Source organism: Microchirus variegatus (assembly GCF_963457635.1).
Source record: "Microchirus variegatus genome assembly, chromosome: 5".
Lineage (NCBI taxonomy): Eukaryota > Metazoa > Chordata > Actinopteri > Pleuronectiformes > Soleidae > Microchirus > Microchirus variegatus.
The window spans coordinates 36,142,466-36,166,548 of NC_139806.1; the positions used below are offsets into that span (position 1 = coordinate 36,142,466).

General features: G+C 39.7%; 3 protein-coding genes across 3 annotated transcripts; all 3 read left to right on the top strand.

Moving 5' to 3' along the window:
• The first annotated feature begins 2,135 nt into the window (after window positions 1–2,135).
• cdc16 (cell division cycle 16 homolog) lies at window positions 2,136–11,600 on the top strand. The gene is made up of 18 exons (XM_083890104.1): window positions 2,136–2,290; window positions 2,482–2,536; window positions 2,960–3,057; window positions 3,165–3,203; window positions 3,321–3,461; window positions 5,347–5,506; window positions 5,634–5,728; window positions 5,847–5,980; window positions 6,479–6,558; window positions 6,688–6,737; window positions 6,817–6,890; window positions 6,979–7,104; window positions 7,850–8,002; window positions 8,654–8,717; window positions 9,049–9,110; window positions 10,236–10,371; window positions 10,673–10,763; window positions 10,934–11,600. The coding sequence occupies exons 1-18, from the start codon at window positions 2,243–2,245 to the stop codon at window positions 11,185–11,187; spliced, it is 1,860 nt and encodes a 619-aa protein (XP_083746230.1). The 5' UTR covers window positions 2,136–2,242; the 3' UTR covers window positions 11,188–11,600.
• Window positions 11,601–14,437: 2,837 nt separating this feature from the next.
• On the top strand, window positions 14,438–19,219 carry upf3a (UPF3A regulator of nonsense mediated mRNA decay; the record flags this gene model as incomplete). Its single annotated transcript, XM_083889753.1, has 10 exons — window positions 14,438–14,578; window positions 15,426–15,532; window positions 15,624–15,730; window positions 15,937–16,035; window positions 16,211–16,321; window positions 16,411–16,466; window positions 16,548–16,706; window positions 16,805–16,938; window positions 17,483–17,783; window positions 19,031–19,219. The coding sequence occupies 10 exons, from the start codon at window positions 14,438–14,440 to the stop codon at window positions 19,217–19,219; spliced, it is 1,404 nt and encodes a 467-aa protein (XP_083745879.1).
• Window positions 19,220–21,307: 2,088 nt separating this feature from the next.
• On the top strand, window positions 21,308–23,806 carry p2ry8 (P2Y receptor family member 8; the record flags this gene model as incomplete). Its single annotated transcript, XM_083889754.1, has 3 exons — window positions 21,308–21,370; window positions 22,455–22,774; window positions 23,083–23,806. Exons 2-3 carry the CDS (start codon window positions 22,482–22,484, stop codon window positions 23,804–23,806), a joined length of 1,017 nt encoding a protein of 338 aa, XP_083745880.1. The 5' UTR covers window positions 21,308–21,370; window positions 22,455–22,481.
• Window positions 23,807–24,083: the final 277 nt, after the last annotated feature.

Below are 24,083 nucleotides of genomic sequence, written 5' to 3' on the forward strand. Positions count from 1 at the left end.
CAAAAGAGTATCAGACATATCAGTCATTGTTTCCCACAAAAAACAAATATCTTCAGCAGAAATGGGACAACGCTACATATGATTTACACCGGAGAAAGGTCAGCAACAGCATGTTACCACAGATGTCTTCACCATGAATTCATAAAAACAAGTTTTTTTCCCTGATCTCAGTAATGTTTATAACGAAAATTGTATTATTGCTTTTATGTTTAATTTCCCCCCCAAAGGTGAATTCTGCTAGTCCAGCAATAAACGCTACTCCGCCAAAAACCCACGGTCATCTGGTTCAGAAGTTAAAGAAACAACAGGTTTTTCTTTATTGCCTTTTTCCCCCACTCATGTCCATAATTTGGCAGCAGAAATATCAATGATAGAACCATTAAATAAACAGTCATTATTATTGATAAGTCATTATTATGAATAATGCAATACCCTTTCCAGGTTTCTATTAAAAGTGTCAGGTCAGGTCGCATATTTCAAAAAATATATATGTTTTGTTTCTTTTAGCTTGAGGAGGAGAGGGCAATGGAGATTCAGAGAGACAATTATATGCTCTTAGAAAAAATATCAAACATCATAAGGACACACGGAGGAGTTGACTGTTGGAATAACTCTGAAAAGAAAAGGTGAGTTGAGGAGAGTCTCCATCTATAGCCTGAAAATACATTTCACTGAAATCTTAGAAAGGAGCAGAATCAAACGCCTGTTCTTTCTTTTCCAGGCCAACAAAGGAGTATCAGTCATACCTCTCACTGTTCCCCACAAAAAGCAGATATCTTCAGCAGAAATGGGACAATTCTAAATACGATTTACACAGGAGAAAGGTCAGCAACATGTTATTCCAGATTCATAATGTCTTGACCATGGAACCATTTTTTTCCATTTTGTTAGTGTAAATGCTGAATGTTTCCCCCCCAAGGTTAAGTCTGCTAATCCAACAATAAATAATACTGCACCAAAAACCCACGGTCATCTGATTCAGAAGGCAAAGAAACAACAGGTTATTTATTATTACCTATTTTTCAAATTCACCTTTCAGTGGTAATCTTTCTTATATAAAAACATATTTATCATGGTAAATAAATGATATCTGCAGTGACAAATTGCATTTTGTCTTGTTTAGCTCGAGGAGGAGAGGACACTGGTGATTCAGAGGGATAATTCTATTCTTTTGGACAAAATATCACACATCATGGGCACAAATGGAGGAATTGACTGCTGGAATGATGACTATATGCTGTGCCGTTATCACTCTAATATGAGGAGCTGGCATGATGACTGGCTCAAAACTCAAGGGTTGATGGACAGCATTGCCCCCAGCGCAACACCACAAAAGGTTATTTTCCTTCATCGAAGGAACACACAAATTATACACGAAATATACTGTCACACAACAGCCACAATGTCTTCCTAGGCTGTATTGTTATCTTTAATTTATTTTTAAAAAAGATATTAAATAATAAAGATTTCATTTAATGTGTCAGCAACAGGGGCAACAGAAACCTGGGAAGCAGAGCAGTGGTTTTGATAAAGAAGAAAACACAGATGCAACCACACGGAGCCCTGCAAGCAACAACACAAATGACAAGGCAGATTGTGAATCTGACGGAAATGACAAAAACAAAGAAACCAGCAGGACACAAGCTACAGAGAACTGATGCATCAGGGCACAGGCATAGCTAACAACCAGTGACGAAACGCCATGTTGCTTTATCAGCTATAGCTTTCTGCACAGTAATAAGACCATAACGAGCATTTTAGACTAGAACAACGTTGACGCCAGTAACATCACAGTATAGTATGGTAGTCTTAATGTTTAATTCTATTCTAGTCTAAAATTGACTGTAATACTTTGTGTATATATATGCTGTTTTGACACATAATGTGGATGACAAAATATTAATTAAAAAGTCAAAATAAACCCTTCATTTCTTGAACAACACGTTAAATAATACACATGTGACTCAAACAAAATGTGTTACATTTGTAAACGTACGGCATGTCCTACATGGTGCGACATTGAAAAAGCTTTGACTGCGGAACCTTTCATCCGCTGTTAGTTTTCTTCCGGTACATTTGAACAGAACACTCAGTGCAGAAAGAAGCCGCGGATTTGATTTTACGCAGCTAGCGAGCTAGCACATACTACTGTTGGAGTGGATCGTTTAGTACATAGTTTTCTCCGAGAATGACACGATTCTGCTAGTCGTTGTGTCAGACTTGTTTTTTAAAAAAAACCAAAATGAATCTCGACAGACTTCGAAAGCGAGTACGACAGTATATCGACCAGGTAAGAATTATGATGATTCTTTCGGAGTTGATGTGTTACTAGCTAATGCTAGCTTTCAAGCAAACCGGCCGTTAGTAGTAACAAATCTATACACTATTCTTGCCTTATTATAAAGCTAAAACTCAGTCGGACACAGTCGCATAGAACTGTTCGTCAGTGACGTTGCCTTTTGTTTGTGTGAATTTTTACAGCAACAGTATCAAAGTGCTCTTTTTTGGGCCGATAAGATAGCATCCCTTTCCCACGGTGAGTGACTTTAATGTTGCATCTAATTGTATTATTTATTACCTACTTGTTAATCTCTTACTCTGTAAGTTATAAAGCTAATGCTACTTGTAAATGTATAGCTACATTTCGCATAGCTGTTATTTTTTGAGGAGCTTTTTTAAAATACGATAGCAACTGTTAATTACTCTTTTTTTAAAAACTTATTTAATATGATGTCAGATTATATATAATCGTAACAGCTGCAGTGTTGTTTGTGTATGTTGTCTTATTATGTTCAGAATTTAGTTGTATAAACTGGACTTGCTTGGGTTAGTTTCAACTCAAGCAAGTCCAGTTGCCTACAATTACTGTAGATGACTTTGACCTGGAGAACCTTTACTGACCTGTCTATTATGGCTCTTCAATGTCATAAATTGATGGATAATTTTGTTTGACATACAGAGGATCCCCAGGATATCTACTGGCTAGCTCAGTGCCTTTACCTGACCTCACAGTACCACAGAGCCTCGCATGCTCTCCGATCACGAAAACTTGACAAGGTAATCGCATATTAGTGAGAGACATCTCTATGTGGCGCTCTCTTAAGAAGAATTAAGATTTTACTGAACATGTTAGCCCAGTCTGAAGCTTTTCTTCTTTCACACAGCTTTATGGAGCTTGTCAGTACCTTGCTGCTAGGTGCCATGTGAGTAGATGAAAATAGAAACTATTGTATCACTTAACATTCTAGCTTTGTCAACATATTGCAGTGTATTATTTAGATAATTGTATCAGACAAAAATCTGTTTCTCTTTTTTTTAAGTATGCTGCCAAAGAGTTCCAACAGGCCTTGGATATTCTGGACATGGAGGAACCTGCTAGTAAGAAGCTGTTGGACAGGAGTCTAAAGGAGGACAGTGGGACAAAAGAATTGGCTAAGGACTGGGACATGTCCCCTGCCTCTGTAAGTCTGGCCTGCCACTAAAATCTTACATTTGATTGAAATGATATTGTGAAGCAGTTATGTTGTTTTTTTGTTTTGTTTTTACAGTCCTGTCAAATGAAAATCACATAAGGAAGAGGTCACATGTAACACATCATTAGAGTTGTCACGATACCAAAATGAGTAACCACGGTACGATACCATACTAAGTATCACGGTTCTGGGTGGTATCGCGATACTGCTGCCTTTTTTTAAATCATTATTATTATTTGTTATAAACTGCAATGTATTTGTACAAGTTATAAATACTTGTGAATTACTTATAATGTTGTTTGGTGCATGATAAACATAATACTGATGAAGTAAGAATTAGACTGAATGGTTTTAGTTCATAACTGGGTCAACAAGTGTACATGAATAAAAGGATACAAGCAATAAAAAAACGAATAAATGAAGTTAGTGTATATGGTTGAAATTAAATAATCGTTCAGTTTCCTTTGCACATTAATGTATGTTTAACTAATATAAATAATCATCTTCAGGATATCAAATTCACTGTCTTTAAAAAAAAAAAAAAAAAATCAATTTGATAATAATGCTTCTTCTCCAACATAATAAACCATAAAGGACAAAATACAAACAGGAACTGATTCCCTGTGAAAACTATATTTTTATGCATTTTCTATGTGCTTTATACGTTAACATCATTTAACTCTTCATTCCTCAGCCTGTACACGGAGCATATAGCCTAATTAGCCAATGAGAAAATAAACGGGGCATACTAACCTGGTATTCGACATATAAATCTGTGTGACGATATTGCAGGTGTGTTATGAGGCTGGAGGTGTTCCCTCCTTTGGCTCCTATAGCTTGGTGGCAGCGCCTGCACATTGGACGGCAGTGTTGCGCATCTTACTTTAAATAAGTTATAGTTACAAATTACTTCTCCCAAAAAGTAATTGAGTGAGTAACTCGGTTACCACATTGTTACTCAGCAAAGTAACTGACGTTATTTTTAATGTTCTATAACGCCATTACATTCTATAACATCATGTAACGTCAAATAGAGTTCGTTCTTGCCTGCAGAAACACGCCAACAGCCAATCTGCTAACAGACGGGCGGACCCAGCGTGCGGAAACAGCCTATCATATCCCTGGACGTCACCAGTAACGGGCAAATAGCCAATCATTTAGCAGCTTTGTAGTTTGGTTGCAGTAGTTGCAATGTGGGTTTGTTTACAAGGGAGTAGCATGCAGTGAGAAGTCAGGAGGCATATCATAATCCACGGTATTACCGCTGTGTAGAACTTCTAGTATCGTTGGAACAGTTACGATTTGGCACCGTGGGTACCGTGGGTATTGTGCAACTCTACACATCATGCACTCTTTGAGACATGGAGTGTCTTCCCAAATCTATAAGATGATACTGCATCTCATAGTACTGAACAATAGAAAATGGATAATAGACTTGCATCTATTTTATTGTATCCACTACATGCATCTGCAGACATTATCTCGCTGACTTCCTGTTTATCTCGACTCACTCATTGTTCACTACCTTGCGGTTCAGATAATATTGACACATATTGCAGAGGTTAGAAAGCAACACTGTGGAGAGAAATCACGGCTGCACTCAACAGCGAAGTTGTTGACAAGCTGAGATTTTAATATTTAATTCATCCATTCGTGATATTGCACGAGTCATCGTATATTAAAATGTATTGTATGATCTCAAAATCACCACATTTTTTGGTGTATCTCTAAAATAACTAAAAAGGTAAGTCAATGTTGTGCAGTGAGGTGTTGTAATGTTATATACTCCTTGTTTATATTTGTCAGGACATTAGAATACTTTTAAATCCTCCTTCACCCAACTTCTTCCCGTTTGTCCTCTAAACTATTTCAGATCAGCAGCTCCATCTGCCTCCTGCGGGGTAAGATCTATGACGCCATGGACAACAGACCACTGGCCACCTCCAGCTACAAAGAGGCCTTAAAACTGGATGTATACTGCTTTGAAGCTTTTGACCTTTTGACATCCCACCACATGTTGACTGCACAGGAAGGTAAGACTGATGTGGGTCATTGATGTGCACTGATCTTTTAGTTTTCTACAGATATGTATTCTGTTTATAATTTCAATAGGTTTTATGGTAGCAGCCTTTGTGATACATGTTTGTCATTCTTCAATAGAGAAAGACTTCCTTGACTCACTGCCTCTGAGTCAACAGTGCACCGAGGAAGAGGAGGAGCTGTTACACTTCCTTTATGAGAATAAGTTAAAGAAGGTACAGAGATTTTGATTTTGCTGAACCTCAAGGTTTATTTGTATGCAGTTAATAATAATTAAAATGTTTAAATCCTGCACCTACCTTCTCTTCACACTCTTTCTCCTTTATTCTACAGTATAACAAACCCAGTGATTTGGTGGTGCCAGAGATGGTCAATGGTCTACAGGACAATTTGGATGTAGTGGTGTCACTTGCCGAGAGACATTATTATAACTGTGATTTCAAGATGTGCTACAAACTAACATCAATGTAGGTGTCCTTGGTTTTTTGTCTGTTGTATTGCTTAATGTTTGCAAATAATTAACACATCTCTGGTCATTTAAGGCCTGAATTGATGTGCTACGATATGACACGATAAGGATTAATTTCAGCTGATTAATTTTACTACTCAATTTTACCTCCACATGGTTCTTACTGCAACAAGAGATTTGTCTTTGACAGTCACACACAAAAAGCTTCATACAGTTACTACTAACTTTAAACAGTAGAAATTTTAATGTTTTTAGGACTAGCCACTTTTACCAGAATGTCCAAATATTTAGGAAAATTAGGTGCAACTTGAACTTGAACCACTGTAACGCCAAATTCCAAACCGCCAGCTCATTTGACATTTGATTTGTGAACCCTGCATATGATGGGAGTTGAACTGGTTCTACCAGATGGCGAACACAATTAAACTATTTATCTAAATATGAATGTATGGCATTTGTTAACTGTTGAATGCAGCTTTTCTTCTCTTTATTCCAGGGTGATAGTTAAAGACCCCTTCCATGCCAACTGTTTACCAGTCCATATAGGAACTCTGGTGGAGCTTGGAAAAGCAAATGGTAAAATCTTCTACCGCATATAGAACTGTTTAGATTGCTTGGTAGTTGATACCCTTCATAACCATACAATAGTTGTGGTTAGTTTTGTTCTGTTAAAGCTTTTCTTGTCTTCTCCCCCCCTCTCGACAGAGTTGTTTTACCTCTCTCACAAACTTGTAGACTTGTATCCCAACAACCCAGTAAGTGCTGCAGTTATCTCACTTGATTTTGTTTGGATAATTTTCAGCATTTGATAAACAAAGTGAAACGTTTTATCAGGTATCCTGGTTTGCTGTTGGGTGCTACTATCTCATGGTTGGCCATAAAAACGAACATGCTCGTCGATACCTTAGGTGTGTATTGCTACACTCTTAAGGGAAGTGTGTGTTTGCAGCCAGATTGTGCACATATATTTGACACAATTTGATTTATCTCCTGAAGCAAAGCCACCACTTTGGAGAGGACTTATGGCCCTGCGTGGATTGCCTATGGTCATTCATTTGCAGTGGAGAGTGAGCACGACCAAGCCATGGCTGCCTACTTTACTGCTGCCCAGCTGATGAAAGGGTAGATAAACGTTTCACATGTCCCATATATGCTTTTATAAATGAGTCTTTGTAGAGCTGCTCTAGACAAGGGTTTATATGTTTGTATGTTTTTGTCTTATATTGTACAGTGCAAAGCAAAACCCATTGTTATTTGTTTCTGCATGTATACATGTGTGGAAGCTGTGGAGGGAAGTGGGAAATAACAGTTCACCATCATGTTTACGGTTTGCTCTCTGTTGTCAGGGGCGTCTCTCCACTTGTTCTGTAATTGGCAGAATTTATAGACATGTGGATAAACTTTGAAGCATAAAAAACATGAATGAACCTGGGCACAGGATACAAACTGGGAAGACGTAGCTTTAATTTCTACAAAAATGTCCCCTTGACTAGTTGGCACAGCAGTTGACTTATTTTATACTGAGATGTACATTTTGGAGGCTCTGGCTGTCTGTTATATATAAAAGTGAACAATGTCACAACTAATTGCACAGGCAGTGTGTGTTGAGATGTCTTAATGTTTAATATGTGACACAAATGGAGAGCAGAATTTTAAAGGCTTTGATTGAAAAGGGTAGTCAGCCAAAAAATAGTGTTGTAGTGTTATTTTATGCTTTTGTTATTTTATTTAGTATAACCCTAACCCTAGTATATATATATATTTTTTTTAGAAACGTCTCTTAGAGACCGGAGAGTATTTTAAGTGTTGTTAAATAATAAGATATGTTGCTAACTTAGAGTGTGGTATCTTTATTTTTCTCATTCAGGTGTCACTTACCCATGCTTTACATTGGCCTGGAGTACGGTCTGACCAACAACTCCAAGCTGGCTGAACGTTTCTTCAGCCAGGCCCTTAGTATCGCTCCAGAGGACCCATTCGTCATACACGAGGTGGCAGTGGTTGCTTTTCAAAATGGAGAGTGAGTCATGCAGCCATAAACACACCGTAACACTTTACAGTAAGCGTCATTGGCAGCGCAATCTGATGTTGGAACAGCTGTGATATTTCAAACAAAAAAAAGGGTAGTTAAACAGGCAAAGACGTCTATTTTTGAAATATGACCTGCATTTATCATCGCTGTTTGAGAATGTATTGCTCATTGAGTGATTATATTTCAATGTTAAATTAAAGTGTTTGTATAAGTGCAGCCCTGACTGCTGCTGTACATTTTTTACTATGGGTAAAACAGCTGGTATTACATTTAATGATGACAGTTTACAATATATTTATATACATATTTAATTGTTTGTATGAACCATCCCAAGTAGAGATAAAGATGTTTACATATATTTGTGTACACAAAGAAAATCATATAACCTCAATACGCTTTGCAGTGCAATTCAAACTTGATATTTATTTTATCTGCTTTGTGCTAATTATAGCATCTTCATTGATTCTGTTTCTGAAGTTTAATTTGTTCTTTTCATGAATCCAAAGACGAGCTTAATTTATTCAATGTGAAAGAATATGTCATTGTCAGTTCAAGGAACGTGTGTTTTTACACACATGCAGTTTATTACAGATATTTAAGGTGTGGGAACCCTGTACATCTTTTCCATGTCTTTTTCAGCTGGAAGACTGCAGAGAGGCTCTTTCTTGACGCAATGGAGAAGATTAAAGCCATAGGGAATGAGGTAACTGCTTATTTAATTGCAAAAGTACCCAGTAGTTATTACTCAATCATTACACGAATACTCATGGGTCAAACCTGATCTAAACTGCAAACAACACACATTTTGTGGCTCCACCATTGTGATCCTACTGTGGTGACAGAATGTATCTACAGACATGAAACCTGCCAAAGTACTGAAAACCACCCAGTGGTCTCGTCACTCTCTCTCTCACAGACACCAGTTGAAATCAGAACTGTCGTAGCTGGTAGATATGACCATGTCTCTGTAAGAATTGTTTATAGTATGATTTTTTTTTTATTATCATTTTCTTCTTTCAAAAAAATAAATTAAGGTCACTGTGGACAAATGGGAGCCATTGCTAAACAACTTGGGTCATGTGTGTCGGAAACTGAAGTAAGTATTTATCCACTTTGCGGTTTTCTATTTGAGCTAATGACGTTGAATAATCTTGTGTAGAAGATCGTTTTGGTCTATGTCGGTGTGAGCACATGAGATACCCTTAAAACAGAAACTAGACGCAGAATGTTTCCTGTGTGAATAATTGAATATGTGTTCTCTCCTATTTATCTGCTTATTTCCTTTCTTATCTGTCGCCGTCTGTTTTCATAGAAGTGCTTGTGTGTTTGTTAGCAGTCATTCTGCAGAGGCAGGAACCTTATTGAGAATTCATGCAATGACCCACTTGAATGAATAATTCATTGTCACCACTGAATTGGTATAAGGGACTTGCCGAATGTGTACCACGCATGTGTTAGTTTTGAAAGGTTAGGTAAATAGAAAAGGACAGATTAATCTATACAAAATGAAGACTTGTATTTGCATAATTGATTCATTGCTGCAAAGAACAGATTGTAACAGTTTTCCGTTTGCTTTCTAAAACGATAACTGAAACTCATTGTACACATACAATGAGTGTCTACTTGGAAACTGTTATTTTTTTGTACGTATGCATTTTTGCCACAAAACAGCCAGCATCCGTAAATATGAATGTTGGAGTTGTGAGGTATTTTATTTTTTATTATTCTGCTGTTATAAAAAACACAAATGTGGCTTAGGTTTTAGTTAAACAACACCTGACATTGGCACACACTGTCACTGAGGAAAATCGCTTAGGTTATTGTGACACTAAACTGGATACATATACTTAAAACCCTAAACAAAGAAGGATTTTACAGACCAGCGAATGCAGGATGCATGGAATTTAGATGGTTTACTTTCAGTCTTCCATCACACTGAATACAAGTGTTTCCGTATGAAGACATTATGCAAATTGAACACAGGATATGTGCGATATGCTTCATTGTATTCTTTTTGATTTCATGGCATAGATGTCGTTACATGCCTTAAATTGCTCACTCTGCAGATGGGTGATCGTGTTGTTATTCTACCAACAGACACAGTCATTGGAGAGTTCTGTTTTAATACATGCTACTACACTCAGAAATGTTTTTTGTCACTTACAAACATTTAATAATATTGTCGATGTCAACTTTGCATATTACGTCTTGTTTTTTGTAGAAAGTACAATCAGGCTCTCGAGTACCACCGTCAAGCGCTGGTGTTAATCCCTCAGCACGCCTCCACCTATGCTGCCATAGGATATGTGCACAGCCTCATGGGCGACTTTGAGAGTGCTATTGACTACTTTCATACGGTAAAGTCCCTTTTATTCACAGGATTAGAGTGTCTGTCTCCTCCTGGCAGTACAGCAAGAAAAGGCGTAACCATGGAAATCTGAGCTCTATAGTGAGAACAAGGTGGTGTTTAGACCCAGTACAGTTCAAAAATTGGGAATTTAATGCTATTTAAATGAATTTCATTCCATTCAAGTATAGTATGATTGTTCAAAGAAGTTTAAACATTAATGTGATAGGTAGAATTCACTGATTGGTTGATTTTCTCTGAACAAATGTCTTGTCTTTCTTGAAGTTTGAGGTTTTCTCTTTCTATGGCAGGCACTGGGACTGAAAAGGGACGACACTTTCTCTGTAACAATGCTTGGTCACTGTATAGAGATGTACATTGGTGACACGGATGCCTTTATAGGTAATGAGATAACTATTTTACTCTTTAGCATTTTATATCGAGTTATCCAGAATTTTCTTTTTTGGGGGCAAGCATATAACCTCCACTGAATCACCAGTAATGTTTTGTATTGTGTAAAATATTCACACCAGCAATGTGTCAATAACGTGTTGTCATTTATTTGCACTCAGGCACCGACATTAACGACAAAGTGCGAGGCAACCTGAACACTCCAGCGCTGATTAAGATGCTGAACACATCGGAGCCCGGTGACCTCCTAGCCACGCCAAGAGCCGAAGACACCAGCATCACGTCTTTGGAAACACCACTGTCGAATCAGGACAAGATGATGCTGGAGACACCTCTGCGACTCTCTTTGACGTTGGAGTGTGACATGTACGAGAGCGACGTCATGTTGGACACCTTATCGGACACCAGCACGTGATGTCATACTGTACGCGCGTGGAGCTGTCACAGAAACAGGTCGTCATAAGTACACATATCCAAGCCCAGGGACAACATTCACATCAAAAATGTTGTTCGTCTGTCCTTTGCCAAAGTTTACCTGTGGATTCCTTCTCTTTGTGCATTCGATATGATTGTTTCTGTAAGCGATAAAACTGAGGGTAAAGTTTCAATACAGCAATCGCTGTATATGTACATTTTGCAGGAGTGCACTTTTAAAGGGAAACGAAAGCTTTGGTGAAGGCTGTTGAGTGTTTGGTTGAGCATTGGGCCTTGGCTTGAGCATAAAGACAATGAGAACATGTGATCTTCTGACACTTGGCTGAACAGAGTGAAAAGCCTCCACTTCTCACGTCATGACTTAAAGACTGTAGTCTCTTATTGCTGCCCATGGCAGGACCCTCCACATCTCTTAACCTGTGGATTTTCACCTTGAATTAAAAGCCAAGCAGTTTTGGTTAAATACGTTCTTGGTAATTCTTACAATAAATCTTGAATTTATCTTTAAAGAAATTGCATGTGTGTTTTGTGTCGTGTGGGATTGGTTAGTTGAACTGAACTGCTGAGAAATGTTAAAACGTCCAGTGTGGAAGAAACGGGTTGCAACTGATGGAGGACTCCCCCACACACCCGTGCTCTTCCAAAACACCTGGGAAGTATGGTTGACTTTACACACAATGTAAACATTTGCATTATGCCTTCATTGGCTAATGCATTAAAGTTGCACACGACCTAATAACTTTAATATTGATCCTATTGTCACATTGACTTCATCTTAAGTTTGTATTTAGAAGCTGTTGCACATTTATGTTTATTGTTAACACTATTTTGTAATCAGGATTGCTTACTTATCTTTATATTTGCTCTTTATTATGGGTTATAATATTTTACTGTAAAGATATTTATTTTTTAAAGATGCTGTCTCAATATATGAATAATAGCTCATGAGCAGGGGAATGTGTAGAAACGTTTTGCAGTCACATGTAGTGAGACAAGTGTCATGATCCTGTGCAGGGGAGGAGTTAAATCTCCTGACCTCACATCAGTCACGTCCACTCCATCACTTCTCTCAGATTCACATGTCAGTCACGGTATACTGCTTTTTATTTTTTTTAATTTTATTTTTTTAATCCCAAGTGTATCTGAGCCCAGGGCAGATGGGCTGTACTCCGTCCAAGTCGAGCGTCGTTTACACCCAGGACAGGGTTTGTCGGGACCTGGACACCTGCTCCACTTTTGTTCCCAGTCTCATAAGCTCCGTGTCGACCCCAGCAGAGAGACCTCGGCCGTGCGTGGAGAGCAGCAGCAGCAGCAGCAGCAGGCAAAGTTTCCTCAGCGGTGAGTTCATGCAGCGATAGAGTCGGGTCTAATATGTGGTGTCCTGTCCCTAATAAGATGGTGACATTTATGTTTCTGTTACTAAAACGTCTTAAAATGTCACTGTTGCTTTGAAAAAGAAATGTCTTGGTGGTACCACTGTGTCATTTGGTCCAAATCTGGATGATCTGGATCTGAAACATGGAAAGTACTTATACTCATGTATACAAATGATTCAAGTTTTACCAAAATTGCTTTCTACCCATCCATTATATATTTTAACATTTAATGAGCAGTCTGGATATGTATTTCTCTGTAATTAGTTTCTACCTTTAGTCCAAAGAAACAATCTCCGATATCCACAACTAGATATCTCGAACTGGAATTATGGATAGTCATGATTTAGCTCCAGACAATCCTTTTACACAATCAAAGGGAAAAGTGACGCTTTTAGAAATAATTTGTCGTATGAAAAAATGTAAAAAAAAGTAGAATTCATTCAATTCATCTTGACTGAGAATAATTTAATTACGGTAATAAATAATATTGAGACAGCTTGGTGTAAGATAATGACACTGCACTCATGCTGATGTCATTTGAAGCATGATATTGGTCTTTTCATACATGAATTATGCATATTTTACTCCAATGCGTTTCCCTATTGTCAATATGGCACAAATTAAATTTAGCCTCCATATTCATTCCCCAATTATTGTTCATAAAATGTCACTCAACCGAAAACAAATGTGGTGTCAAATCGCCCAGTTGATGTCAATGATGTGTTTCGTGCGCTGACACTGCGCACGTCTGCGCTCCCTGGGTGCTTTTTCTTGCTCAGTGACTGTGTTTTTCATCTGCTCCACAGTTCCTCACCGAGATGTCCACGGACGCTCAGTGAGTCAGACTTCCTGCACTGAGTCTGTGGGCAGCGTTCATCCACACTGTTCGTCCTCTGTGGATCAGCGCACCGTGGCGGCGCACAGCGGCGGCGCAGACTGACGCGGACTCCAGCCTGCATTTACAGAGAGACGCTGGGACACAAACGTTGCAGTAAAAAAAATGCGCAAAAACCACTGAGAGTCGCTTTGTTTTCATACGTGTGATGAACTCCGGTGACAAAACCAGTCAATCCCGTCTGTGAATGAGATTTAAACACAATAAAGGCGATTTCTGAACGCACGGCTCTGGTGTGTTTCTCCTATGATGAGAACTGGCTCGAGACTATTATTATAATAATTATTATAATTGTGAGTTTTCGCCTATAGGTGTTGCCATAGCGACGCTGACGTTTCACCGTCGATCTCACGTATAAACGTGTCCAGTCGACCTGAAACGTAACCTTTGATCAGTGTGCAGAACGTGTCAATAATTTGAAGTGAACAGTTACTGCAAAAGAGCGCCACCTAGTGGGCACAGACGGCAGCCTTTTATATTCGCTTTTAATGCTTGGTCTATATGATTATTTTATATGTTCACAAAAAAAAACCCCATCTTTAAAATAGCTGACAAATGATCATTTATATAATTATGTTTGTTTTCAGGAAGAGAAAAACCCCATTAATTAATAACGTATCCTACATTTTATAAACATTCCATGTCATGTGACCTACATACCTTTCATTTTTTATTATAACATTTATATTTGGGAAAAGAGACAGTGTTTAAAATATGCACATTCTATACTATTGTCTCCTTCTTTCAGCTGCATCATGAACCGTGTTTGATTGTTTGTGTGGACGTGACACATGGTCCTGTTGAAAACTGTATGTGCGCTCCGCAGACATACATGCATGCGTGCGTGCGTGCGCGCATGCATTTGCCGTTTTTTCCAGCTCTTCCCTGCACTCGCGATAACCGCAAAGTCTCGCGAGGACACTGACAACACGGGGCTTGGAGAAGGAGATGGGGGAGAAATGCGATCTGAAAAGGACCAAATGACCGTGGGCAAGGAGGAGAGCGTCGTCGAGATACAGTTCAGGGACATCCCGAGAGAGCAGGACAACGTCCCCGGTAACCTCAAACCGAAGGAGGAGAAGAAGGAGGTTTTCACCAAGGTGGGGGAGCCGAGCGTCGTTTTTTCCCCGCTCTGTGTCGCATCATTTCTGAACGTGGAGAAACAGTCATGGAGGAATGAGCTGGGATCATTTCAGCACCGCGGACAGCGACAGTAGACCCGCATCAGCTTCACTTGCACATTTCTAAACGACTTCACTCATGAAGTCTTGATGTAAAGACGCTGAAACATGACAGATAGTGAGCTTTAACAAAGGCAGTATCGACTGTAAGAGATTATGGCAGCACTGCGTCTAGTCCTGTGCATCATGTGGGCTTTAAAAAAAAAAACACCGCTTCTCTCAGCACCTTGTTTTTAGACTCACCGCTGTTTACATGTTCGACAGCTTTTATGTTTCTCTGAGTAATGTTGTCATTTATTAAAAACCATATACTGTATGTTTTACCATTCATTAGCCTGAGAGATAAACAAACAAACCCACGTCTCAGTCCATTCTGTCAGTTTAGCTGTTTTGTCTCCCTCCCGAATCATTTTAACATTTAACACTTTTCTTGAATCTTGACATATTTAGTTTGCTTTGACACTTAAATCTCCCTTACAGATCAAACTTAAGTCTAGATTTGGACAACGTTTGTCTGCACAGTTTGAGTTTACTAATAGCATGACCAAGTTAAGTTAAAGGGAATGAATGAGTTCTGGGTCTGTTCAATTGTTTTTTGTTTGCATCACAAGACAATTTGCAATTAGCAATTAAAAACACACAGTAAGGACATATGGAAACATAGACGCATACATTTCTAGTTTATAAGAACTGCCAATAAAGTGCAATAAACACAGTGCAACCAAGCCCTCAAACCTTAATGCACAGTTTTTTTCTGTAATTGCAGGTGGTGATTCGAAGGCTTCCTCCTCACCTGTCAAAAGACCAACTAGAAGAACAGCTCAGCCCTCTGCCCTCCTATGACTATTTTGAGTTTTTCCCAGCAGATCAAAGGTATTATAACCTTTTCTGACCTTGTAGTACAAAATCATTTTTCCTTCTCAAGAAAACAGTAATGACCTCTCATTTCCCCCTCCCTCCCCAGTCTGTATCCTCACCTCTTCTCAAGAGCATACATCAATTTTAAGAACCCTGAAGATATCCTGCTGTTTAGAGACAGATTTGATGGCTATGTCTTCATTGACAACAAAGGTATGTCTATTGTTTGAACTTTATTTTGTTGCCATGAAGGTGAACAAACAAAGTCATATGGTCTGCAGAATTAAATGCAAACAAATCCCGTTTGTTTTGCAGCTGCAGGCTGAATTGTATGCGCATGGATCGTTTACCGTCACCGTTATTATCTTCTGGTTGGTCTGTTGAATGATGAGCTCCCCTTTATTTCAATATTTACTCAGGTCAGGAATATCCTGCAGTGGTGGAGTTTGCCCCCTTCCAGAAAATTTCCAAGAAGAAGCTAAAAAAGAAAGATGCCAAAGCTGGGAGCATTGAAGAAGGTATTGATACACACAGCTTGAGGCAACATTCTCAAGTGCCATAAGTATGATATTAAGCTTGTGAACATCTTGTTCCAATATGAATGCGATGTATACAGAAAGTCAATATTTGGCCTCACCTGGTGATGACACATGTGCTCTCATTTATACGCATGTTGCTGTGAAACCGTCTCAGATCCGGAGTACAAGCGATTCTTGGAGAATTACTCCTGTGACGAGGAGAAGTCGATGGCCAATCCTGAGACTCTCCTCGGAGAGATAGAGGCCAAGACCAGAGAGCTCATAGGTTGCAAATACAAACAATGATATAACAAAAGTATCCATTTACATAAGTATAGACATTATTTGATGTTTCCCTTTTTTTTTTTTTTTCAGCCAAACGAACAACACCCCTGTTGGAGTACATCAAAAATAAGAAAATCGAGAAACAGGTAAAAAAATAAAGTGGCAAATAGAATTACCCACAGTGTGCTTTGAAAAATATGAAATATATGCTACATCTGTCCTTAAAGAGAATAAGAGAGGAGAAGAGAGAGGAGCGGAGGAGAAGAGAGCTGGAAAAGAAACGGCAAAGAGAAGAGGAGAAGAGGAAGAGACGAGAGGAGGAGAGACGCAAACGGAAAGAGGCTGAGAAGCAGAAGAAACTGTCCGATAAAGACATCAAAATCAAAGTAACTCGTCCCTAAAAGAAATGATGTTGCTTACAGTTTACAAATGTGTTAGATGGCACTTTATAACACATAGTTATGGGTTTGTTCTGCATGTGCAGCTCCTGAAGAAGAGCGACAGGGACGACGATGTGGATTCGGACCGAATAAAGGACAAAAGTGACACCGGAGAGACAGACAGAGGGAAATGGGAAAAAGCAGGAGGACAAATGAAGCCAAAGGACCCCAAAGAAAAGTAAGTTCACTGCACGTACTTGTATGGACGCCGAGAACAGCCATGGTGATCACGACTGTGCTTTTCATTCCATTATCTTGAGATCAGGTAAAAATAATCAATTTGTAATCTCTGGGTAACAAATCTCGCTTATCTTGTGATAACAACATAATTAATCTGCTTCCCAGTGGCTGGTTCAGCATGGAGATGCGAGTGGGAAAACAGTCGAGAGGATAGAGAACAAAAGCAAATCGGAATAATAATAACAATAATAATAATAAACAGAGTTCTAGAACCAGTGAAAAAGAAAAGCTTAAGAAACTCTCAAGAAAGTGCAAAAGTCAGGTTTAACAAAGTCGGCACTGCTCACACCGGTACATATATATACATATATATATATATATATATATGTATATACATATACACATATATAGGAAGAAGTTATAACTTGTATAATTTTAAATGTCAATATCTATGTAGTCGGGAGAAAATCACCTTAAAAAAAAGTCCAAAGAACTCTAATAATTTTGTAACCTGTGCCTGCAATTCCCCCTGTTCCCACTAGAGGTCAGCCTGAGAGCGACAAGGAGCAAAGAGAACAGCACGGACGGCGACAGAGGGATAAAGATCACAGAGGGAAAGATGAAGAGAGGAAACGGCAGAGACACCACTACGAGTTTGATAAATTCATGCGGCGCAAAGACGAGACCAAGTGGGGAAAGGGCTACTGCCAAGACCGAGCCAAGAAAGAGGGACATCACCACAGCTTCTCTTACTGTCCCGACAGTGGAGACAAGATAGGGAAGGAAGACAGGGAGGACCTGAGTAACAGGAAGGAACGCCTCCGAAACAAGGTGAGCGAGAAGGTGAGCATGAGGGGTTTGGGTGGTGAAGCCAACACATACCTTTGTTTTAGCATGATGTGATGCAAAGTTGTAACCGTGTCTCAGATATGTGGATGTTTGCAGATGACTGCGATCAGCTGAGCCACAGACGTACACTGTGTATTTCAGGATACCAAATGTTATTTTTATTTTTATTAGAGGCCAAGCCAAAACATCTTTGCACGTCTGTAGTCAAATCCGAGCCTCTGAAACAGATGCTTCTCTCACCCTGAAAAGAAAAGTGAGATATTTCACATAATGAAGTAAGAAATGTGAAGCAGTGTTGTGTCGGTCTGGAGTGATTCGTTCGAAAGTACGAATCGTTTGAGTGAACGAACTGACTGGGATCGCTTCATGAACTGATTCGTTCCATTTTTAGTTCAGTTGAGCTCAGCCAGCAGCGAGCGTGGCGGCCGGGAGTGGAACTGCAGGCTCCTGTGAATCGCTCGTGAAGTCATTTCGCCGACGCCGTCGCCGTCACTCACTCGTGAATCTTTCGGCAAACTACGCCAGCCAACGTGCGCCGATTCGTACACTGTCAGTACACTGACTCACTCATGATTCGCGCGTACGAACGAACTGAGAGACAGGGAGGAGGTGAACTGACGCTGAGGTACGAACTGACGCTGAGGGATGTACTGACACACAGGGAGGAGGTGAACTGATGCTGAGAGACGAACTGACACACCGAGAGCCGGTGTACTGTCGCTGAGGACATGAATCTCGTCCGCGCTGTCACTCACGCACTCTATGACCCGCGGCGCGCACGTACCGCACTTAGAACTGAACGATTCGGTGAACGAATCTTTTGAACGAATCATTTTAATGAACGGATTCAAGTGATTCAGTACACTCAAATGAACTGCCGATCCCATCACTAATGTGAAGCTTGAGAATTGGGAAATGATTTAAAAGCTGTAGCACCGTGTACACATTTAAACCCTCTGATAAAATACATACATTACATCTGTACTTAACTGTCATAAGTGAATGGTCGTAGCAAAATGATGATTCTGATTCTTTACTTGTCTTTAATCAGCATCATAGTGTAAGGTTGTCTCCTATATTGGCCTCATGGTGCACCAGTCTGCTGCAGCACACCGTTTGGGAACCACTGGCATAAACTATGAATTAAGAAAATAAATAAACGACCACATATGGATCTATGTGAATTCCAACCGTGTGCTGCTCGTCTCTCCCATGTCTCTTGCTCTCTTGTCTCCCTCCAGGACCGTCCGGCCATGCAGCTCTACCAACCAGGCGCACGCAACCGCAAACGCATGAACTCGGCGGGCAAAGGCTACGACTGCGTCCCCGCGGGGCCCTCGTCTGAACCCGGGGCGGATCACTGTTACGAGGTCGTTGCTACGGCAACGGGGCTGGAGAAGATGTTCGACAAGAGCAAGGATGAGCTGTGAGCAGTTTTTAGTAAGTTACAGGAAATGAGAGTACATTATTCGTGGCTTTTCAGCCCACGTCGATGGTGACAGGTTTGACTACGATGATAAGACTAATCGATCTCACTGAGGTAGAACGCGCTTCAAAGACAAAGAGGTCTGAAGGTTGTTCAAGGTTTTAGTTTTTCTGGAGCATGTACATTTTTAGCACAAATTAAAGGTCCAGTGTGTTTTTGTAGCCTTAGAATGAGACTTTTCTATGTACTTAAGGCACGGAAGGGCCTTGCTTTACAGTGGCCACCATTTGCATTTTAAAGCAGAAGCTTTCTACGTAAATTGAAGTATAAACCAATGGAAACGAAGAAGCAGGAAGTGTTGAGTGTTTAAGTATTTTAAAAGTCTATGTAGAATACTAAGAACTGATGCAAAAACAGCAGTCACAGTAGTAACAGCACAACTGGTTGATTTGTATATTTCACACCCTTATTGATATGTTGATGTTTGAAATCCTCCTGCTTGCTCTGTCACGTCAAGCAGCCCAGTGTCCTGTCGGTCATCACTTTTATGAAGTGCGTCCCCGTAAAAAAGACACGGCTCTAGTGCGACGTCCCTCAACAGTTTGGTGGAACAGAAGTTATTAGTCAACTTTTTGCAGAGACACTGCTGAACTGTAAAAAGAGAAATCTTACCTATGAAATTTAGTGTAAGAGGAACTTTTGCAGATGAACCCTGGGAATCCTGTGTGTGTTTTTGTTTGTGTACAGGTGAGCGACTGAAGGGGGAAAGTTATTATTTATTAAGTGGACAACATGTCAACATGTTACACCTCTTTCCAATAATGTCTGTCAGTCGTGCTACAGTTTTGTATTCTGTTGATTCTTACAATGATCATCTGTGAGCCAGGAAGAACACATTCTCTACATATATATATATATATATATATAGCATTCAATGTAAATGAAATGGCAGTATGAGATAGAAAAGTGAAAATAATACATTTTTAATATTGGTACATGTTTTTTTTATTAGATATTACGAAAATAAATGCAAAAAAAGTGTAAATATGGAGTGTGTTTAACAACTCATGCCCTAATATTTGTCTATCACACCTCTTGTATCCTTTTTTTTCTCCTTAAACTGAGAAAATAAAGCTCTTGTTGATGTTACGAGAGATTGAACAGTGTTTTCAGTCATTGCAGCAGTTTGACAGTTTGGGTCAGGAAGCACCTGCTGCTGCACTGCCTGTCGTATATAAATGAGTAGAAGAAGAAGCATTCGTGGCTAAAAAAGACCCTCAGCCATTTGAGATCACAGAAGAGGCTTTTTCTTTTGTTTGTTTGTGTTTTTTTATTTTTTTTATCACAGTGATCACATATAGATGGTGTCTGTCACAGGAAGAAGCAGATCTGTCGCAAACAAAAGGAAGTCGGTAAGAGCACTGATTGTTATGAAGGCATACTGTATGCACCTTTGTGTGGTGCGTATGCATGTGTGTGTGTCTGTGCTCTAGGGAGCTTCAGTACTTGTCACAGGTTTTACTTATGAATAATACTTTTTTTTATAGTAAGAATAGAAACAGAATAATCTTGATTTATAGACCACTTTTCACTTCCCAATATCAGCCAAAGAAAACAGACCAGTCACAAAATACTGTATATGCAAAAATCATTTAGAAAAGAAAATCATCATTTGAAAAGGGAACAGTTAAAACGAACGTGATGCAGTGAACTGGAAATTTAAAAGCCTGTGACCACTCGTGCGTCTCTGTAACAGTGAGTGAAAGTAGACACCTGCATGTCTTCCAGGTATTATTGAGTGGTGCAGACTTGAAGGAAACAGTCAGATAAGTCGTGGACCACAAAGTTCAACTATTAGTTTAGTAGACCACGGTTGTGGGTAATTATTGGGATTGGAGTGGAAAGTCTTAGACAGCTCCACGTGTCTGAATCTAACTGTTACTACAGTTGGTACAAGATTGTCACATGGCTCATTTCCTCTCTCTCTCTCACGCTGTGTGTGTGTGTGTGTGTGTGTGTGTGTGTGTGTGTGTGGTACTTTTTTTTGACAAGTACAAATGCAATCTCTACCAACAGTCGCACTATCCGTACCCTCATCTGTAACTGACACCAGTGTGCCTTCCGCGCTCCAATCTTTTGAGACTTGAATATATAGGTGAGTTCCTAACTGACTTTTACTGTGGTTTATATACATTTAAGGTGTTAATACCATTTTGAAATGGGCCTGAGCTGTGCCACGTGTCAGCTATTTAATACTTTTATGTGTGTATATATATATATATATGTAGCCTTAACATCAGTAGGGTGTAAATGTAATGAGGTGAACATTTACATAAATCCTTACAATACAATTTACAGGAGAATAATGCAGTGGCAGTGGCGGCCGAGGCGTTTCACTGTCAGAATTCTTCATTACTACATGAATATCTTAGTCCTTTTTTTAGTCTTTGTCTTTGTCTTTGTGCCTCGGATGCCGTTCTTTTTGTCTGTCGCACTTTATTGAACAAATTAAGAAAGGAATTTTGTGAATTTTGAATAGTCTATCATTTTTATCGTTGTTGAGCACTCGATTCCCACTAATGTGACCCAGTGTAGCACTCACACACCTTTTTGTTTTTCTTATTTTCGTAACTATGTTGAGAGATAATTCTATTGTTGTGATTTTTATTTATTCTTAGTTTTTTTCTGATATGAAACTGATAATTCCCACAATCACTGTCCTGATCACTAATTCCGTAATTGTGTACTTCCCCTTGCACAAGTATCAGTAACAATTACATAGCCGTGCATGGTTTGTGGTAATCCCCCACCTCCCTGTGCACCAAGTGTGAAAGAAAGTGTTAACCATCTCATGGTGCTGCATTTGAATTCTGGTCATTATTTTTGGTCAATTAGACTGTTATTTGTGGTTATAAAACCATAGAACTACTGGCTGTTCTTGGATTGTGCACAACCCGCCCAGATCGACAGTTAGCACAATATGACGAATCAAGGACGTCTTTTTCCTGTGTGAATACTCCACCCAACAAACAAGCTTTGAAGTGAATCAGTATCTCACGACACCTTCACACCCCTCCTTTATTCTCCCTTACGGATGTTTCCACTCATGCAATCATTTGAGATAAGAGCTAGACTAGTTTATTGTTGTGTTGTAAGCCTTATAATTTCACACATTTGCATTTAAAATCAGATATTTGATCATACTCTGCTTTATTTTTCTTCTGCTGTGTTGTACACAGGTGAGTGGCGGCCCATCCAGTCCAGTCATGGTGGGAAATTCCAGCGTGTTAAAGCTGGACAATGCAACCCTGCACCTGCTTCAGAGTGCAAACACCAGCATCCTCATTTCTGTCATCTACATAATTGTTACTGCCATCAACCTTGTGGGAAACGGTCTCTCCATGTGGCTCCTCCTCTTCCGTACCTCGCCCAAGACTCCCTCCATCATCTTCATGATTAATCTGACCCTGACTGACTTGGCACTTGGAGCTGCGCTGCCCTTTCAGATAGCCTACCAGCTCCAAGGTTATAACTGGAATCTGGGACCTAACATGTGCGGGTAGGTACTCTTTAGTATCACGATGCTATTTGATTTGTATTGGGATTCAATAATATTTATAATTTCCATTTTTTTGTCTTTCTTGGGCCAAAATTAAATAATGCATTTCTGGAGACAATAACAACCCAGAGAGTCATATTTCTAAGATCAATACACATTGCATATTAGTCAGTCAGTCTAACATTTATCTACAGCTAATCAAATCGGAAATTAAGTGTTTTAGTTTAAGTGGCAAAATGAATAGAACCTCTCAAATTTGAAGACACACATTTTTCTCCAAATAACCCCTTCCATGTATCCTCCTACAGAGCGATGACCCTCGTCTTTTACACCAACATGTACTGTTCCATTCTGACCATGATGGCCATTGGTATCGACCGCTACATGGGCATCGTCAGGCCGATGCTGTTCCGAGAGACCAGAGAGCGGAAGTCCTTCGCTGTCGTCGGCTGCCTCCTCATGTGGGGTCTGGTGCTGGCCGTTCTGAGCCCACTCATGACCACAGACTTAACCTTTTACATCCCTGAACTTGGGATTACCACGTGTTTTGACATGCTGAAGAAAGACATGCTCCCGTCCACGTTGGCCTGGGCTGCCTTTCTCTTCAGTCTGGAGTTCATTCTCTTCCTCTGCCCCCTCTGCGTCACAACGTTCTGCTACGCCAGCGTCATACACAAACTGGCGAGAGATTCCAAGACGGCGCAGAAAAAGAGAGCCATACGTCTGGCCTTTATCGTTCTCCTGGTCTTCACCCTCTGCTTTACACCCAACAACGTCCTCTTGCTGAGTCACACTGTGCTGAAACTCTTCTACAACAAGTCTCTGTACATGCCCTACAAACTGACTCTCTGTCTCAGCTGCCTGAACAGCTGCCTCGATCCCTTCATCTACTACTTTGCTTCCAAGGAATTCAGACATAAGCTGAGGGAGATGATAAATCTGCACAGCCTAAGTAGCATGGACTCAATGAAGATGGAGCAAAAAGAGATGTTATACACTACACAGAACAATTATGAGCGCAGAGAGAGTTAACGCAGTGGGCAGCGTTTTTAATGCCACTGTGTGATAGGGAACAGTAAAAGTAGGAGAAAGAGAGGTGGTAAAAGAGGAAGTGAGAGGAAAAACAAGGCATTTGTTGAGGGTTCTTCTGAGTGTCAAACTATTACCACACATTTATTGTGTAAAATGACCAATTAATGTAACCCTTTCCCCCATTTTTTTCTATAAGCACCAAAACAAATGGTCTGGAACCACAGCTATGTCCTAAGTCCTAAGCTAAATTAATCTGCCTTTCTTTTATTGCCATGTT

Coding starts and splice junctions, on each gene's coding strand:
- cdc16 (XM_083890104.1), top strand. CDS start 2,243: ATGAATCTCGACAGACTTCGAAAGCGAGTACGACAGTATATCGACCAG. Junction 3,204..3,320: donor ACCTTGCTGCTAGGTGCCAT/GTGAGTAGATGA, acceptor CTTTTTTTTAAG/TATGCTGCCAAAGAGTTCCA. Junction 5,981..6,478: donor TGCTACAAACTAACATCAAT/GTAGGTGTCCTT, acceptor TCTTTATTCCAG/GGTGATAGTTAAAGACCCCT.